Raw genomic sequence first — 20,733 nt, 5'->3', positions numbered from 1 at the left:
TCCTTAAGTTTAATAATTTTTATTATTGGGGGGGCACCTTACCAATCCTTCAATCACGGTTTTTTCTTTTCCTTGACCAATTTCTTCATCTTTGAAAAAAAGTAATGAAAAAGCAATTAAACCACTAAAAAGGATATTAAATGGACTACGTTCTCTGAAATTTGCTGGTTTCTAAGTTTGGAAATAGTAGTTTAGAATCACCATAGTAATTTTTTCAACTTTGAAAACAATTTTTTTTCAAAGTTCTCGCTTATTTCCAACTAAAACGCATATTTCACTAACGTTTACAAGTTTAATAATGATGAGGAATCAATGATCAACTACTCAAAGTTATAAAAAATTACTTCCACGAAAGATATGCAAGAACAGAAATTAATAACGAAGAATTGTTCAAAAGAGTGAACCTAGGATGCCCCCAGGGCTCCATCCTAGGACCACTTGTATGGATAATAGCCTTTGATGGAATATTGGAGGAAATGCAAACCTAAAGTGCAACAGCATTCATGGATGACTTGGCCCTTGTTGTTGATGGGAACAGCATAAGAGAAATAAAGGAAATTTTAATAATGACCACATTTCATTGGAAATTTAACGTACTTTTCAATAGCCTCAATGGATTTGTCCAAAACCTTTTACTTTTGAAGTTATCATTGTTTATTTGAAGCAAGGTCGTGAAATCTTAAAAAAATCAGACCAAGTGAAATAACTCGATCGTTATCTCATTAAACGAAGTACAAAAATCTAACCAAAAGTCCATATGTAATTTAAAACGATGGCGAAGTTATTTATTTAATTTTTTATATTTTTTTAATTTATTGCAGTATCTGGATAAATTCCAATATTTATACTTTTACTGAACTGATTTTCAAATGGTTTTAGCCATTTTTAATCAAATCAAATGAACTTGATAAATGTGCAAATTAGTTTTTAAAAAAATAGCAAGGATTATGTTGTAATTTTTATTAGGTGAGATAAGAAAACACTAATTAACGACATGCTAAACAGACTGACACCTCAATTATCGTTCATTACTAGCAAAGTGGATTAGAGAGGACAAATCAATTTTTGGCATTACCATTATTTTCATGAACCTCTGAGGTAGAACAAAATTCCGAGACAATTTTTCTGATTTTCATTTGAAACGGTCCATTTTTATCAAATTGACCTTTCGGGATAGTTTTGAAAGAAAGGATCAATGGGGAGGCAAATGGTGGTTTAAAGTATTATCTAAATGATGAGTGTGTGATTACTCATTCGATATATTATTTATGCCTGAATGGAAATTTTGAGGGGCTCCGAGCGCCCTGGGTGGTACGCACGCCGTACAGATAATCTCATTACGATTCCCTGTCCGTTATTGGACAGCGGTCCTCCCTAATTAAAATTTTAATTTATTAATTACTTTCCTCATCCCGTGTTCTATCTATTATTTATTACGAATCCGGTAAATTTGCATTGATCATGAGGGTCGATGTCAATTTCCCTTACTTCGCCTACCCTTCAATTGCGGTTAATCGACCGAACAATTCCAGGAATCACGACGCAACTAAATTCGCAAAACTTCATGCTTGGAAAACAGATATGTGTTTGTAAATTAAACTCACAAATGGTTACAAAACTTCGCTCATTATAAAATAGTTTCGGAACGACAAGTAAATTTTATTATCATCATAGTTCCTCCCAAAGCCGTTTATCGAGNAAGGATACTACTGGTCTTATAGGTTTGTTTTCCTTATGAATTTTGACTGTACCGTATAACATTGGGGGTTTCGGGTTCATTGGTATTAGTTTTTTAACTGCATATTGGTCATCTGAGAATAAAAATCACTATTTTTTATCAATACCAAGAGTATTGATTGGTGGATTTGTCTTACATGAGGAATGGTATCAAAATCCCCGGCCGATTGCTCCCTACTGGATGAAGGTGGACAAAATTCAGGAATATTGCCTTCTAACCGGACAAGCGAACTCCCTCAACGCTTAAAAATATTAGGATTATTAAGGGAATTGAGTTAATATCAAGTTGAAAAAGGTTAATTTGAATATAATTTGTTTGAATGGATTGGGGGTGAAGCCTCTGGGAAGAAACCACATATCTGCTGTATTTAAAGCGATCATCAGGTCTCTAAAAATATATATCCCAGGTTAATCTGAAATTGAAAAGGGTTAATCCAAAATTAAAAAAAGAGTTAATTAATGCAAAAAAGGTTAATAATCAGGTGAATAATCACTTAATTTGAAGTTAACAAATTTAATTTGAAATTAGCAAAGGTTAACTTAAAGTTAAAAAAGATTAATTTGAGATTAAAAAGGGTTGGTTACTTAAAATAAAAATGGTTAACTTGAAGTTAAAAAGGGTTAATTTTACCGAAAAACGCTATAAAGAAATTAAGGGAGGCAAAACTCACAGCACCAAGGATAAATGTCACTGTTCTATTCTTAAAAGAAGAATTGAGTCAATTGAACTGAACAGATGAACTAGGAAAGTACAATAAGATAAAATGCTAAAATGCGTGGCGAGTAAAAAAACATCAGTTCCTAGTATGCTCTGATTTATTAATAAAATGAAATGGAGGATTTTTCCTCCATAAAGACAGCAGAGAAATAGAGAAATCTTTGCGTTTGTCTCACTTTTAAATAAAACATATCTCATATTCGATTTTGTAGTTAAAAGTAGTCAAGCATAGTTGGTTTGACTGGATAGGGGCACATATTTGTCCGTCGAGCTTTCGGCTGTATTAAAACCTTCATCAGATCTCTAAAAATATCCATCCCCGGTTAATTTCAAGTTAAAAAAGATTATTTTTAAATTAAAAGGGTTAATTTGAAGTTAAACAACGTTAATTTGAGATTAAAAAGCTTCATTTAAAATTAAAAATTGTTAACTTGAAGTTGAAAGAGTTAATTTGACGGAATAAAACTTTGTCTAGGACATTGAGTCTAATCGAAATCCAAAAGGTAGATAGTGATCTTACCCGCCTGTGGAAGATCTGTCAAGAAAAACAAAAAAACATCCTTACATAATATTTGTTACACTTAAACAGACAAAGAAAAAGCGGGTTTTTTATTGGTCGATGAGGTTTACTCATTATTTCGCTATTTGTGTATAAGGAGGGAGCCAAGCTGGCGCATTGGTTCCATCAAAATATTGTTGTTCCCTCATTGTTCAGCTTTNTTGCAATACTCAAGAAATAAGTTGAAATTAACAAACAAAAAAATTGACTGAAAATCTATGTCGAGAACGCTCTTTAGACTCTCCAGTTTTGTTTACAACGCAAGCAGGGAAATTTCAATTTACTAGTGGTTGGGCCTCACGACAACCAAATTGCCGACTACTTTTCAAAAAACTTTCTACCAAAATTTGAGACTAATGTTATATTTTTATTGATTCATTTCTAATATAATCACATCTATGTTCCCCCTGATCTTGTTATTAGAATGATTAAAATAAATAATATTGAACAAAAATTACACACTTTATGCAGGCCGGACTCTTCAATGTTAAATAAATTGTGTTGTAACTGTTGGTTTAAAAAATTTATTCAAACTGTTTAGGGCAAACACACTCCGTGTATCATCCCCGAAAAGGGAGAGAGAGTCTGGAGAAAATCCCAGAGCCGGAGGGGCCCCTGTTTGCTTTTATAAAAAACGGATTAACCCTAAAACTAAGCCCGTTTGTTCACGGCAATGCTAAGCTCAAGGGGTTGTATAGCCGGTTTATAATAATTTCAAAGATACCTGTTTCGGAAAGGGCGTCTAACTTTGTTTTCCACAGTTGGCCAACGATTCCTCTTGTCATGACTGGCAACAAAAAAAATGTATGGTCATGTTCAATGGCAGTTTTAAATTCACTTCACTCGTCGCAAAAATTGAAAATTCATTATTGACGATATCAGTTTCTTAGATCAACGTTGGGATTATGTTAAACTAATTTCAACCAAGAAAAATATCTTCTCATCTGTTCAAACATTTGGACAACTAAACAGAACGATTGTTGAAATTTGAGCTTGACACTATATACCGCTTCCTAAAATATGCGAAACCTCCGAAATTCTGATGAATAAATTAATTAAACGTCACTGTCAAAGTCTGCAGGGTGTATTAATGAATAAAATTGAAATGGATTCCGACATACAATATCCTAAATGTCATTAAGGAATAATGTCCGGAGTAATGGACATAATAGAGCCCATTCCTCTATTTACAAACCAAAGTTTGTTATTTTGTTGGTGACGTGGCAAAATGTTAACTAAATCAATTTGTAGCTACTAACTATGGGCCAATGCAGACACAAGGCACATGGTATTTCTTCATAGCTTCACAATACCACGAGGTGGGATTGGAAAATGTGGTCTGAGCTTGAGCAGTCGAGTTATGATTGAAAAACTTAATTTTTGCGAAGATGACCTTGTTAGTAATCTTTTTGATGGTTGAGATGACTACGTAACTTAACTGAGGTTAACATACATAGGTAACCGATTATATTTCGTGGTCCGAGTGACACCAAATAACTTCTTTTAATTAATTAATCATTATGTAAGGTATTCGTTGAAATGAAAAAATTAGTGACACGAGCGGGATTCGAACCCGTGACTTTCGGCTAAATACGCCGTTGCTCTGCTCTTGAGCTATCTAGTCGTAGAGCAGCGGCGTATTTAGCCGAAGGTCGTGGGTTCGAATCCCGCTCGTGACACTAACTTTTTCATTTCAACCAATACCTTACATAACGATTAATACGTAGGTACGTTGATTAACTAATTGTTTTTTTTAAAGCTTATACTTTTAAACACTGCAATAATTCTAGTTTTCGTCTATTTAAAAAAATTACAAAAGAGAAAAGGAGATTCATTAAGTTCATTAAAATTTATGAAAAAATGCTTTTTTGACGAACATATGGTTTTTGTTTCCTATTTCTTAATTTAACTCCACTTATATTCGACGAATTTTAATTTTGATACGCATGTCTTCTTTTAGTATAGACTGTATTTTCTGCTTGACCATTAAATTCTACAATTTCACAGTATTTCAGCAATTTTTTAATGTCATTTAGTTGGTCAAAGGAAGGCTTAAAAGTTGTCTTTGTTCGGTACCATTTCATAAAAATTTATTTGGTGTATTGCAACCAATATTTTGTTATTTATGTTTTTTTAGTGTATTACGAATTTATAGCTTGAGTTTTTAAAATAATATCATTAATTTTTTTTTCACTCACCCTAATTTTTTACCAAATTTTACAACTATTTCATACAAGCATAATTATTTCCCCTCTCTTGAGTGTTTATTTTAATGTATTGCTAAATACGATTGTTTAAGCACTTTTACTGTACAAAATGAAAAAATAAACGTTTCGATTTGATAAAAAGGTTTTTGGAGAAAAGTATGTATTTTATTTTAAAACGGTAACGACAGTTTTTAGGTCGAACATATTTTTGTTAATATTTATTTTCACTCTTCTATTCGATGGATTTTAATTTCAATATGCATTTATTTTTTAGAGAGGACAAGCAATGGTTACTTAAACATTAAGCTTTAAAATATTATTAAATTTTTAAAGCATTCAATTGTGCAAAGAGCCAACCAGATGTGTTTACCATTGTCTCAAAATACGTTTTTCACTAATACAATCAGTTCATTTTTGTTTTATTTCTATTAGAATACTACGAATTAATAGCTAGAAAACTTTTTCAAATAGTGATTTGGTAGGTTTTTGCAAGAACTCAAATTTGTGTCTAAACGTTGAAACTTTATTTTTATAATAATAAATTTACTTTTTTGTTGATGGTTGTTTTTAACAATACTTTTAGGTACGGTATTTTTCCTTTTATGGCTTTATAATACGAAAAAGAGTTTTGGAGAATCGTTTACCGATTAATCCACAAATTTTCTGGAAAAGCGATTGTCAGATCTTTTTTGCATTGCTCTCCAATTTACTAAACTTCGTTATACACTGATTCCTCTTTCAGAGGAAGGAGATGTTTTCGTTGGGAGGGCAGTTTTTGACAAAGAATAAACGTAAAAGACGTTTTTAAACGACATAAGATGAGTTGCAAAGTTTACCAAAGCAAGATATTATAGATAGATCAGAACACTTGATTCTCAACTTTCAAAAAATCATTTCAAGCACTTGTAAATCTTGGAATCAAATGCGACCAGTTTCATTACGTGCTTAAAAGAGTGTAGATCAATATAAAAAAAATATAAAACGTGTTGTGTTGTAGAGGCAAAAAGTTTTTTTTTTAGTGCAATGGTCTTAAAATCTCTTTTGTGTATCATAACCAATTTTTATGTTCTACTCAGTACTATAAATTTATAGCTTGGTTTCTTTTAAACACTGATTTGTTAATTTAATTTATTTGCAGCAAAATGTTACACCTTTTTTATTAAAAGAAAAATAATAATAATAATTTCTCCTCTCTTGAGCAATAACCATAATGCTAACTACGTTCCATAGAATATTATTATTCTAAATTTATAGCTTGAGTTTTTAAAATAATATCATTAATTTTTTTTCAGTCACCCTAATGTTTTACCAAATTTCACAACTATTTCATACAAAAATAATTATTTTTATGTTCTAAGACTAAACTATTATAAAAATGGAATAACGTCAAAATGATATTACCGTCGGAATTGATCATGGTGATATCCGTTTAGTGTGGGTGTGTATGAGGCTTTTTCCGTCTTCTCTTCAGAATTTCCTTGGATTCCGTATTAACCAAGAAAGAGGCGTGAAATGTCGTCTATCCGGCTATCGGAAAAACCAATCCAACCGTAGCACGATATGTGCGCTATTTCTTCATTCTCCTTTAATGTGCACGTTATCAGTTATGCATGCGCTATCCGTCAAACCGGAGCAATACGGGATACGTTTTAATTTACAAGTAGGCACACAGAAAAATTTCTCTATTTTCTGCTAAGTCTTTGTAGAAAAATACTTAAATCCTTTTTTTTATTATGACAACGATGATGATGAGAGAATACTAGAATGTGATGTTTTGGCACTCCCTTATAGCTTACTGTACTTTTCCTGCTTCTTTGTTCATTAAATTCACTAATTTCGTGGTCCGCTTGACTAATTAATACATTACAATTAAAAATGGCAAAAGGAGGGAAAACTCATAAGGTGGGGTTGAGATGGGGAATTGATGTCCGAGTGGATCGAGGTCACGATAGCTCAAGTGGTAGAGCGGCGGCGTATCTAGCCGAAGGTCGTGGGTTCGAATCCCTCTCGTGCCATTAGCTTTTTTTCATCTCAACTAAAAACCTTAATTAATTGTAAGCTTCTTTGTTCAGTTCAATTGAATCGATTCTCCATTTACGAAGTATAACAATGACCTTTCTCCTTGGTACTCTAGGTATTGTCTCCATAAAGTTCTTTATAGCTTTATCCGTCAAATGGACCATTTTTAATATCTAATTCCCTTTGTAATAATAATTCAATTTTTTATTTCCAATTAACCCTTTGAAACTGTAATTTAACTTGTTTAACTTCAAATTAACACTTTTTAATTTCAAATTAACCCTTTCATGAAAGCATTGAAAAACCTAAGTAATGAGAATTTAAAGTAAAATTCATACTTTGTTGCAAATTTTTTAATAAAATAATCGTGCTCTTACCAGGCCATGAGTTTGATCGTATTTTAGATGAGAACCAATTTTCTATTTTAAAAAATCCCAAAATTAAAGGAGAATCCTTTGTTTTTATATTCAATTTCTTATCTTTTTTTAATTGTAAAATTAACTTCCATGTGATATACATTTTGTTTTAAAAAAGTTTCAATTAAAAGAAGAATTCTTTATTTACATGTTTAATTTGATGTAACTTTAATTTTTAATTTACTTCCTTGTGGCATTTTAGATAAGAACTAAATTTATATTTAAATTGATATCTTCTATTTTTTATAATTAATTTTATTGTGGTCTTTTAGATAAGAATAGTTTTTAAATTTAAAAAATATATATTATTTTCAAATTGAAATAAACATTAACCTTCACATAGTATTTTTTATAAGAACCAATTGTATTTTTTTTAAATTGTCCAGTTAAACAAAGAATTTTTTTATATTTAATTTTATATAATTTTCAAATTTAATTCTAATTTATTGTCATAATTCATCTCAGTCAATTGTTTACAATAAATGAAAAAAAATCTCAAACACACTGGAATTGTTCATTACATGCTTATATTTATTGTATGAAGTTTTTGTGCTTTAAAGAATGGGTTAGTTTGAAACTAAAAGCATTTTTGATGTTAAAAGATTTCTAGTTTGAAATTTAAAAACGTTACCGATGTTGAAAAGGGTTAATTTAAAACTGATAACAAAGTTAATTAGATGCTGAAAATGGTTAATTTGACGGAAAAAAGCGTATTGTGTTGCCTGCTGAAAGAGAGTCGGATGAAATTATCAAATCGGCTCGGTTGAATAAATTGATATTACTGGCCTGATTTTAGCCAAGAACTAAACAATGAAGTCACAGTCTTCCGACCTAGATCTGTCAGTGAAAGTTAATTCTCCTACTAAATGTAAAACATGAAACATGGCTCTAACCTTGCTGTAAGGGACAAATATATTGATTTATAACTATGGTTAAAAAACATTCCCCTTGAATACGAAATTATCGAACCGCTAATTACGACCTGCGATTAGAGGAAATCTCACATACTTTTGCATACGAGCCTCGCTAATTACCTTAATTGATCTTCCACAGTCATCCAGAACGTATGGATTGTGTGACTCGTTAACGGAAACAGCAGAGCTTATCGACAATTAATAATAATTTAACCGTGCGGTCCTTTGTATCAGAATTAATGTTCCAATGAAGAGCTTAGGTTCCAATCGTTTCAATATAAATGAACTAATTACATTCACCGCGCTACTCATATAAGACGATTGGATCTCACCTGTGTACATATCAATACGTAATAAAAATATGAGGTTTATTTTCGCAAGCGACAAAGAAGGTTTCAATGGGTTTCAAGGTTTAGATAAGCCTTGGTCAGTTAGGTTATGATTGATCGAATGCTTGGTGTGGAAGTTTTAGAAGCGGATCTTATCAGCTCATTGAAAAGCTCAAAAGCAATGTCGAAGTCGTTGTGGAAGTAAGCTTAGTGACGTAGACAAATTTGACGATTTGAGGATTTTTAATTAGAAAGATTAGAAGCGCTCCATATTTTATGGATTGCTTGCTGGATCAGAACGATTTTGGCCCTTTACAGCTGACAAAGTGTTTTGTTAAGTACTAGTCTCTGAATTTCAGAATTGTCAGTCTGCTGTCTAATTGACTGCTAATTGTCTGACTTGACTGGAAACAGCTTGTTGTTGTCGATGTAGAGTAGAGGCAAGACTTTTGCCGATGTAAATGAACATTGAGAACATTTTCCATTCAGAATTTTCACCAGGCTTTGATAAATACAAGGAGTTCTTAATTTTTCTGTGAGTGTTTAAATTTTCTGTTTCCTTAAAAAAAAAATCGTATATTCCATTGTAATTCTTTTAGTACGCTCATAGTTTTTGTTTTGCCGTGGTATATGTAAGGAAGGATGGATAATGTGTAGATTTTATTATTGTGTTTGGGTTCTTTTTGTTTTTTCTTTTTGTGTAGAATGTTTCGTTAATATAAGTGGGAAGTTTATGGGCCAACAAACAGCTGAGGTCATCCCCTTTTTCCCTCTTTTTCTTTTCTTTCGCGCATATTTTGTTTTAAACTGCAGCCATTTGAGCATCTCGATCTGGTTACTGACTCTCTGATTTCAGATATATACTACGTTGATATTCTAGAATGCTAGTCTCTCGTTTGTACGTCAGGTTGTCAAATACAGAATAAAAGTAGTAGTAGGAAAATCACCAGTGAAAATGGAATACAGGGTGGGACGAAGAATGCTCCCTTGAGGGCCCCGGAAAAATTCAAGTTGTTTTTGGTTGTTGGAGGTTGCTTGGATAGGATTCGGGTTACAATACAGAATTACGGTGTCATCCGGTGTGAGCAGTAATGATTGTGTTGGGATCTATGGGAAATTCAACAGTGTAAATGGAACACACAATGGGACATGCGGGACGCCGGAAAAACTCAAGGTGTTCTTGGATAGGATTTTTGCTAAAAGATAGAATTCCTGTGTGATCCGCATAGGCCAATGATGCTGGGATGTATACGTAATTCGCATTATAAATTGTTAGTTAACGGGATGTGACCACGAATGCTCCCTTGTAGGGCACTGGCTTGTAGTGGTTGATATGTGAGTATTCTTTGCCGCACCTCATTCGGTAGCAACAGACAGTTAAATACGATTACAGGAAAATGTAATAAAGAGTTTGTAAAATTATTTAAGATTATGGAGCCATATCAAAACATTGATAATGCAAATTACGGGTGACCACCCCCCCCTGTCGAACCCCCCCATTGTGAATAAAAAACACGTGATGTCAGAACGCAAAATAAAGGTGGCCATTCACGATCGTTCCAAGCAGTCCAAACGGAGCGACGCCGTTCCAAAAACCACNTTAAATAGTTCCTCCAATCAGCGGGTTCAAGGGAAAGTTCTTTCATCAAATTGATGTTGGTATTACGGCTTCTGTTCAGGAGCCACTTCTTACACCATTTCCTTTTCGATTTTTTGCTTTTAATATATAAATAAACAGAAGCGTAGCACATGAGATCGTCATCCATTTTGAGAATGTAATTCACTGGTTGAAGTTCGGAGCGACTGGCTGTGGAGCAGTCGTGAATGCCCCTCGAATTTCAGGTACTCCAAATGGAGCTGTACGGCTTGGCGCGGTTCCATGTGGAGTGATCGTGAATGGCCACCTTAAGAGTGGTCACAACCCTCTTCGGTCAAACCTCATGGCGAATGAAAAACACGTGACGTCACAAAAAAGTTGTTTCCAGGAAATTAATATATTTTTCTGGTAATTTAAGAAATTCTTTGATCGGGGTTTCCCAGACCTGATGGTTCGGGACACCTGGGTGGGCGAGGAGCAGGGTGAAAACTGTCTGCCCCAAGTGACAAGATTTGCTAGTCAATTTTGACATCGACATTGATTGGCATCACTCACAAATTTTATCCAGGGGAGATGGCTCACCTTTACAATTCAAGACCACTGAAAATTGCTCGATCAGTGACGAAAATCGGTTTGGAATAGATAAAATTGTGCGTAGAAAATAGTTTAAAATACGATTTCAAGCCTCACGACCACGTCACACCACTCATAAATTTTATCCAGTTGAAATGGCTAGCTAACCTCCACTGTTCAAAATCATTGAAATAGCTCATTAAGGGCCAAAAACATGAAAAACGTCAACAAAAATAAATAAAAAATAACGAGATGCTCGAAAACATGTTGCTACAAAGGTCATTCTTGTATGATTAATTGCATTTATTGTCTACAATAATAATAAAGGCCGAAACATTTCTCACGTTTAGATTTTTATTCGCATTTGACAAATGCAAGGAACACTAATTTGCCCCTTATTTTCTTTCCACATTTGCGAAATATCTCAAGAAGAAAAAACCCATTACCAGTGCCTTTATTGGATTTCATACAATATGCGGGTGCAACTCGTGCAGAAAAACTGTACATCAAAGAGAAAGAAATTCAACGTCGGAAAGGTGGAAAAGTCAGTCATGCTTTACGGTCATGGCCAAAGAGTCCTGGACAATGCTTATGAGCGGTATACGTCAACGGCAAAACATGCGCTTTACCCCCTTTGCGGTACGAGGCTACGGCCCGATAATTTATTTACTACCGCAACCCTTGGAAGTTAGTTTCCTTTGTTTACAGCAATCTATCTGATTAAAACGTATTTAATGCTGTCTTGAACATTTGTCAAGGAGGCCGCCTAGACGAATTATATTTCCTTTTTTACCATAATTAAAATTAAACTGGGATAAAGGCGTTTTTAATAATCAGTTTTCGTACCTTCCCCTAAAAAAAAACACATTTTGTTGCAAAGGAAAAACTCGCATTGCATTACAATTCCAATTTGTACAACCAAGTATGGTCGCCAGAGCTTGGATATCCTCAAATATTTAGTCCCGAATTAACTAAACCAACAGGTTAATCAAAGCGGATTTACCAAGCCCGGTGCGACACATTGTTAACCCTTCGAAAAACTGAAATGACATAAACAAGAAATTTAGGATGGTTTCTTTAGTTTTATTCGTGTTAAAAGATAGTTTCTCTTCAAAATATAATTGACAATATTTCACATACGTAAGTCTTAACCCTTTACTGCACTACGTAGCCTCAGGGCAACACCAAATTTAGCAAATTTCCTAAAGCTAGTCACACGTGTTTAGAGTGGGTGCTGTGTCTTCCTTCCATGTTTCATCCCGAATAATGAAACCAGTGATTTTGTTTTAGCGCCCATCTAAAATCTCCATCTTGGAATCTTCTATCTCCAACATGGTTTCACCGCACAATCTCGTATCGATTCTTATATTTGCCCAACATTAAATTTTTCATATACCATTTGTAATGTAATACATCCCTGCTCAAAGTTGCTTCAAAGCAATGCCAACGTTAGCAATTTTGTTTAAGGTTAGCAGGAAATCCTGTAAGTTTCGGTCGGGCGCAGTGTTCTTCCTGCTATGTTTCTGCCCGTGTATTGGCAACACTGATTTATTTGTCGCATATCTAAACTTCGGGCCATAAAGGGTTAAATTAAGTCCGGACCATCCGGATACATTACACATTTTAAACTGTACGATTAACCTATCCTAACTTTGAAATTACTCTACCTCAAAGGGACGAAAATTAAGAACACATTTTAAACATGACTAAATAAACAATACCCGAGGAAGTAAAACTCATTAACCCTTTATATTTTGTTTATACATCTCTTTATAAACCTAGCCAGCAATAAGCTCTGAAAAATATGTGACTCAAAGGAAAGAAGATTAAGAAAAATAAACGAAAGCTATGTAAACATATTTTTAAACTTGTGGTTGAATCATTCTAGGTTGTATGTTGTTTCAATAATTCATTTATTGAAAAATAAAACTATATCATTTACACTTGCTACCATTACACATAGAAAGCCTCCTGGACATGACCTACTTCCAGTTTAATTCGAAACCTTTCTCCGTGGATGATAGTGTTTTAAAGACAATAAAGTGACCTTCTCTTACGGACGTTTTCTGTCGTTATTCTTATTCCTAAAGCTCACAAACGTCCCATTTTTTTTCCAATTAACTAAATACTTGCTTTCCAGGAATAGCCCGATGCCCATAAAATCCAAGACGGTGTGGGTCTCCTGGCCCTAATTTTTTGCCCGCCCATCAGGTCGATGTTGTGTCCGTTTCCTTGCCGTCGGCCCGATGGCCTAGGCCCTTGTTGGGGTGGATGCTGTTGGTCGGGTCGCCCCCATTCATGTGGCCACACGCTACTCCCAGCGACGAACAGAGGGCTATTAAGGTCAGGGTAAGGAGTGTCTTGGCGTGCTGTTTTATCCCAAATGACATGGGCGTCCTGTTTGTACGGTCAAGCATACAGCCCCTATCCCCCACGACGACAGCTTCCAACCCTAAAATAGGAGTTCTGGTATGCCACCCTGAGGGGTCTTTTGTTATTATCTCTTCTTTGCCACTTTCCCGTCCGCCAAACGGTCTGGGGCGTCACGCTACTGCAGCTTCCAGGACAATCACCGCGTCCTCGTCCGTGGTCACAACATCCGGCCCGAATCTGGTTCCGTCAGGAATTGTTATAAGGGTTTCGGTCTGGACCTGATCCCAAAACTGCGGAGGCTGGCTATGAGGACTTGGAGGCATTCTTATGATTTTAATATTATTCTCCGGTAGGTCGTGTGTATATCAGAGAGGGGTTCCGTGTCAGCACATTTCCTACACTTAGCTCGCCCTCCTCATGGCCTCCCTGTAACCAGAAAATTCGTCTTCAATTTAGGGCGTTGATAAATCGCGACTCCCGACGGAGGAAGCTTGCGTCTGAGAGCCAACGGTTGCCCAACTTATCGCCGGCAAAGATCTTTATTCCCGAACAAAAAAATCCTCCTACAGACATGAGCATTTTTTCTATTATCAACAAAATCCTTATCCAAGAATCTTCCCATCCTGGTAACAATTTATACTGGTGACTTTCCTTTAAATGTTATAAATTTTATCTTTGTGCTTTTCATAAATCAGAGCAAGATCCATTCATAAAAGATATTTCAAAAAAACATATTTTTATTTCATATTTCTTTGAGATCAAGAAAAAACCCCTATAAATTCAGTAAATTTTATCTAAACTAGAAATCGGCCAACTTTTGAACGATAATCCTAGGGAAAAGATTCGTCGCCGGCGAACAAAGTAAGCTGCTGTCGTGCAACTGTACATGTCCCGTCTGAAGCAAGAACTTTTCAAATTTATTACCCCCTCGTACGTTCGGCTTTCCATGGGGAGCACCCTCCCTCGGGGTGGTCGCGGCTTAGCCGATTTTACACAGCTAAACGGTTGAGCCTCGTTTTAAACTTTTTGTTTCGTTTTAAACGGATTAGTTCAAAGAGGGCGAGTCGTCCGGGACTTCCCTTTCCCTATCTTTTCTGTAAATGCTAATCCTCCACTTATTAAAAAGAGGTGGGTTTTGCATGCTAACAAATACAATTGAACTATATTATTGACTTATACAATTGTGACATCATTTTATTTAATGTCTTTAGAAATACGAAAAATTATGCACACTATTTAGATGTAGGCTAAATAGGCATGCTGCCTTGGTCTAAAGAGAACGATTTTTTTGTTGATGTTATATCTATTTCGTTTTTATATTTAGTATTTATTCTGCCTAATCCTTATGTATATATTATCTATTTTTCTGTGTATGTATTTTAGTTTTAACTTTACGATATGGGAAAATGCCTGTGGAACTTTAATATTAAAAAAATTATAGATTCTTGGCGTAGAATTACTCTTCCTCTGGTCAGTCTGTCTGCCAACAATGAATGAACATCATTTGAGTTTAATTCGGGCGAAGAGCAGAAAATTTTTCAACGGTAAACATCCTTCTCTCAATCTAATTTAATGTTGGAAATGCCAGTGACTTGCAGTCCCTGGTAGGAAGAACGAGCGTTAAAATACCACTCTACCTCATTTATTTTAATCATATTTAAGAGTGAATTGAGGGGCTGTGGCGTTTTGTAGCTTCAATTTCTGTGAGATTTGATGTACATAAAATAATTGTTGAAAGGACCAGTTGAACATTTTTTATTTTTTCTCTTTCCTCATGTTTCTCTTTCACCCTATCTCCCTTTCAACCTCACGAATAAATTTTCAAAAAATTAGTCAGAATTGTTCCCTAGTACTCCGGACCACACCCATATTGGCACTCAGAAATGTTGTTGGAGAAGAGGTGACGGTTTATACGACTCAATAATATTTTTTCAAAAATTGTGCTGAGAAATTTGATAGGTCTATAACTAGTAAAATTTTCTGGTGACTTTCCAGGTTTCTGATTATATATGACCTTGGATTCTTTCCATTAGGATGAAAAGTGGCCGTGAAAAAACAATGAACTAAAAAGATGAGCAAGAAAAACTAGTCCTTTCCTAGGTAAGTTCTTTAGCATCGTATTTGTAATCACGTCAAAGCTAGGAGATTTCCTACTTTTACGAGAACATATAATCGATTTTTATCTCTTTAGGAGAAACAAGAGAACACTGGGAAGGGACGGTGGTTGAACTCAACATGTAGTTTTCTACACTTTTAGAGATACACGTTTGAAGGAATTTGGGTCCTTGATTGGTAGTTAGATGGCGAACTGAGGAGAAGTATTCACCCATTTTTGCGACTTTTTCCGTTTCCTTTTTGCTTGGTGTACCATCGAATAATATTTGCGTTTCATGACTCTCTTTTTTATTTCTGAATGTTTTAACTATTTTCCATATTGAGTTGACGTTAGGTTTAACAGATTTTAAATTGTTATTCCACTTCCTGTTTCTCCAATTATATATTAGGTCTTTAAAAATTCGTTGAAGATAGTTAACTAATCTCCTCCTTGCGGGATGCCTACTATTTCAATGGAGCCTCCTCATACTGTTTTTAAAAATTATCAGTCTCCTCAAGTTTTCTGGAATTGTATAAGGATTTTTGTCGTTTTGTTCGTTTTCGAAATTGCAAAGTTTGCGGAATCTTGTATAACTTTAGTAAAGGAAGTAATCTCCGATTCGAGGTTTTCGATATTGTTTGTTTCAGGAGGTGAGATCAGCTGAGAGTTTATAAATTTCCTAAAAAGAAACCAGTCAGCTTTAGAGAAATTATATTGCATCTTGTTTTTGTTGTCTGGAATAAATTTTTGAATTTGTAGAATGACCAGATTGTGATCAGAGCTAAGTATGTCCAGGCGTACAGGGAAAAGATGGTTCCTGATGTTTTTTAAGAGAAGGTTAATTGTGCTCGGGTTTCTGGGAGAGCCAGGAAAGTAGATGTGCGAATCGGGGGAGGCAAGTTCTACATTGTTGTTTATGCAGTAATCATAAAGAATATTGCCACTTGTATTGTTAGTTTGATTATTCCATGAAATATGCTTGGCATTCAGATCACCCATGACTATTATAGAGCAGTGTGCATTTAATACCGATGATAAATCAGTCTCATGTAATTTTTTATGTAGTGGTTTGTAACAAGCTACAACTAAAACTGACTTTTTACTTGGGTGAAGCGTGACAGCATTGTGTTCAAATGAGCTACATATCGGAAGGGTAAACAGTTCGTGGTTTAACTCCTCACGTATTGCCAGAGCCACATCACCACCATTTCTATTTCGGTCGTTACGATAAACTTTATATTTCGATATTTTGAGATCAATGTTCGGGGTAATTTTCGTTTCGACTAAGCCACAGACGTGAACACTTAATTCCAGTAGGATTTCACTTAGTTCATAAACCTTTGTTACAATAGAATGAGCAATTATTACAATTCAATTAGCACAGAATAAAATTATTGTAGTCATTTTGCATTGCCATTATTAGATACATATGCGTGGTTAATATTCACTACTCTGAGAGAGAAAAAAGTACCTCTGCCACAATAACAATTTTTGAAATAGTATCAGGTGCACTTTTTTCAGTACATAGTGTAGCCTAAAAGGAAGAGATTAAGGTAGAGGATATTAACTGATCCTAGACATTCACGAAGAAGTGATGAGAGCGGTTGAGGGTCCTGGCTGTCTTCTCCTTGGCTTTTATTTACTTTTGGCCATCTTGGAAGTTCATACGGTTGTGTCGACTTCTTCTCAGTATTTCCTCTCAGACAAGAGAATTGATTTGGTGTAAACGAATAAATGGTATTTTTCGCCAGTCTATATGCGTTTGAACTTGAGGTGCGTTGTAATCTCCTGGCTTCAATGGTTTTGTACACTTCACATTCTTTATCAGAGGAGTTATGCCCACCGTTACAGTTAACGCATTTGGGGTTTGAATGAGCTCCTGAAGAATACAGACAATCTTTCGTTGACTGTCCTTTGGCACATAGTCCACATCTGGGTATTTTGTGGCAAAAATTGGAAAGATGACCGAAGCTTTAGCATCGCAAGCATCTCAGTATCTTAGTTTTATTCTTATACTTTTGCCACTGTACTCGACAGTGACAGATTGTTTTTTGATCTAGAACCGATTTAACAAAGAGTACTCTTCTCAAACGTGACAGAGAAGACAGGTAAGTTTTTGTTTGTTTGTTGCCTTCAAGAATCTTGGCACATTGCTGAACCTCTACAACTTTCAATCCTTTGGACAAAAGGTCATATTTAATTTTTTTTTCAGCTGTGAGAAAAGCTGGTAGGTAAATTCCCATTTTAGGGCCATGTTGTGTCTTAGAAGGGTAGGTGTCCTATTGAACTTTTGCTGCCTTTAAGTAATCGCAGAAGAATTGATAGTCTTATTCGAACTCAGTGTAAGCGATAACTTTTTCGCTTTTGAATTTAAATTCAATATTAATTTCTAACATAGTCCAGCGAATATTATGAAGATGTGCGTAGGCTACGATCGAAGGCATTTGGGATGTTCAGTACTTCTTAATGGTCGATTTATAATCTCTGTTAACATATTCATCTTCGTCTTCCGACGAAAGAGGCGTAAATTTATTAGACGTTTTTGCATGGTACGTATTATTGGTAGAAGGAGATAACTTTTGTTTTTTGGATTTATGCCTCTCAACGACTACAAAGTTGCTCAGGATCGTCAGAGATGTTATCGTTTCTTTTTCGGGCATTCTTTTTGTGAACTACCAGCTGATAGATTGGGGGCTGGGAGATCCCGTCGGCAGAGGATCACCCCCACCAGTGCCCTTACAGCAACACCAGGATCCAACACCTCACAGAGAGCTCCTCGTATTCCATTCGAGAGAAATCTTTCATCCACAAATAAAATCTATTTACTCCAGAGGCGTCTCTCCGACGGCGAAAGAGTAACGGATTGTTGAAATTACGAAAACAAATTGAGTTTAGGTAAAGGAAAAAGCAAATTGCGTTAGCGCAAAACTCGGACCAATGTGGCCTTGGCCGCTGCTGGCCGACTGACGGAATCAGCCGAAATCGACCGAATAGACCCAAGTCGACACATGTTAGTATGTATGTACGTACATGTACGAATTTGAGCCAATATAAATCCAAATCCATTCCAAAATCCATTTATTTCATTATTTCTCTTATTTTTTCTATCTATCGGTCTCTCGCTTTTCTCTCTAGCTATATCTCCCCCACCCACTGTCACTGTTTTCTTTTTCTTTTCCACTTATTGTTCACTTTCATTCTTTCTTTATTTCTAAGTAGATTTCAAGATGAATCTGAAGTAATGTCAATCAAATATTCGTATTTACTTGAAGGTAGATTGGTTGGCTTTGCTGAAACAGAAAACGGTTTGACGACCGATTCATAGTCTCGCAGCATTGTTTCTCGAACTGTTGGGAAGTAGTGCTCAAAGGACATCTCCAAACTTTGAAGGTGTTCGTTCAAATATTTCATCAATCAACCGTGCCGTTCCCAAGCTCCAGTTATTCTTCAAAAAATCATTTAACAAAAGAAAACACTACACGTCTGTCTTTAATCTCATCAGATTAAACCCAAAACTGAATTTTTCTTTTGAAGCGCTGTCTGTGTCATTAGCGTCGAAAGTTGTGATACTCTTCCCTAGAAAAGAAAGACTCATCTCATTCATTTTAATTGAAATGTCTGCTAAATACGACCGTATACCATTGCCATTTTTCATCACTGAAAACTTTGGCCAATTTGACATTGTGGTCCATCAAAAAGATAAGGCTTCAGAACGCCTCTCAGCTCTCGTGCCCACTCGGCGGACCATCGACGCCGCGGCACGAGCCCACCTCTCCAAAATCTCAGCAGGGCAAGTTCTTCTAGGGACGGTAACCCTAGGGTGAGTATAGTGTTAGTGTGCTTATGTCAGAGTTGGTGTATGTGTATGTACGTGGACGCAGTTTACCCAAATGCCTGGGAGCAATGAAATAAATGAATTCCTATAGGAAATGAAAACGAAAACGTGAAACAGAGGGTCAGAGAGAGAAATTTATATTTTACCAAGATTTAACAGACCCAGTCCTAGTTAATAGTTCATCAAATTATATTTCACTTTCACTATCATCACTAGGCTGAGACCTCGGAGATCTCTGGGGCATTGGCTCTTTAGCCTACGGGGGAGTTTTGAGGGGATTCCAACATGATGAGTGATGTTGGGTGAATGAGTAATGTTGACTGAATGTGATTTTTGATGTAATAATAAGATAAGATACTTGTTTCTTGAAGTTGAAAGAAATCGTTTTTTCTGAAGATTTTAGTTTCGGACGTTTCGATTCGTTGTACGTTGGAACGCCTTGCTAAGGTCGAAATGTCAAGTCTAAAGGTTCAAATTTTGGTGACTTGATTTTTCGACAACTATTCTTGAAACGGTATTGTGAGCATCAGTTCTTGACGTTTACGTTTTGTATTTCGTTTTCAAAGTTGGTTTTGCTGTCGAGGTACATCCCAGTATCTAACATGGTTCGTAGTAGGAAGTTGATGGGAGAGCAGGTTCGAATTCCTTAGTCCTTACCGTAGTCCTACTTCTGCTGTACCGATAATTATGCATTTCAAAAAATCGACCAAGAAAAAGCATCATGGTGCAATGAAAGCATAAATTTTAAATTTCAATTCAAAATGAATTTCATAATTATATTTAATTAATCTATAAATAAACATATTCTATTATAGTGTTTTATTTAAAAATAAGTCGTTTCATAAATATTCAAGGATGTCGGAGAAGATTTGTTATTGCGTGAAATAAAATTGTACTAGCTGGGGCTTCAATCCACATTTTCGAGAAATATCCAATGCTGTTTATTGAACCAGAATTGTAATTTGTACAACCATTGTTATTCCTCGTAAGGTGGAAATTATAGTCGGTTAACCGCAATATTTCGTGATCGTGGCCTTGTTAAAAACAAGACTCTTTTCCAAGAGAACTCATGTTTACGAAATCGCTATAAAAGTCCGACAACTTTATTTTTATTACTCAACTACAATTTTCTATTCACACTTACGACTAAAAGGACTCGGTTCTTTTGTCCTTGATCTTTCAAGCTGAATCATAGAAAATATTGAAGGATGTTGCACAGACAAAAAATTCTCAACAAACAAGATGCCTCTGACCCTCCCCCCCCAAAAAAAAAAATATATATGTGTGCCTAAGTAGTTTGAGTGCCCATCTGGTAATCCAATGCAATAAATATGAGCATCACCAATATAGAAAAAACTCTC

General features: G+C 35.3%; 1 protein-coding gene across 2 annotated transcripts in view; it reads left to right on the top strand.

Moving 5' to 3' along the window:
* The window catches only part of LOC106666856 (fat-like cadherin-related tumor suppressor homolog), a 153,194-nt gene that overhangs the window by 15,357 nt on the left and 117,104 nt on the right, over positions 1-20,733 (top strand). The window contains exon 3 of one of the 2 annotated variants that reach the window (XM_014394340.2): positions 14,884-15,090. The exons of the other annotated variant lie outside the window; for it this stretch is intronic. Within the exon in view, the coding sequence (XP_014249826.2) occupies positions 14,884-14,939 (56 nt within the window). The 3' untranslated portion in view covers positions 14,940-15,090. Of the gene's footprint in view, positions 1-14,883; positions 15,091-20,733 lie in introns of those variants that run through there. 2 annotated transcript variants of the gene reach the window in all.

This window comes from Cimex lectularius, unplaced genomic scaffold (assembly GCF_000648675.2).
Source record: "Cimex lectularius strain Harlan isolate CLEC.00 unplaced genomic scaffold, Clec_2.1 scaffold394, whole genome shotgun sequence".
NCBI classification, from domain to species: Eukaryota; Metazoa; Arthropoda; class Insecta; order Hemiptera; family Cimicidae; genus Cimex; species Cimex lectularius.
This window is presented reverse-complemented; position numbering and strand designations above follow the sequence as displayed.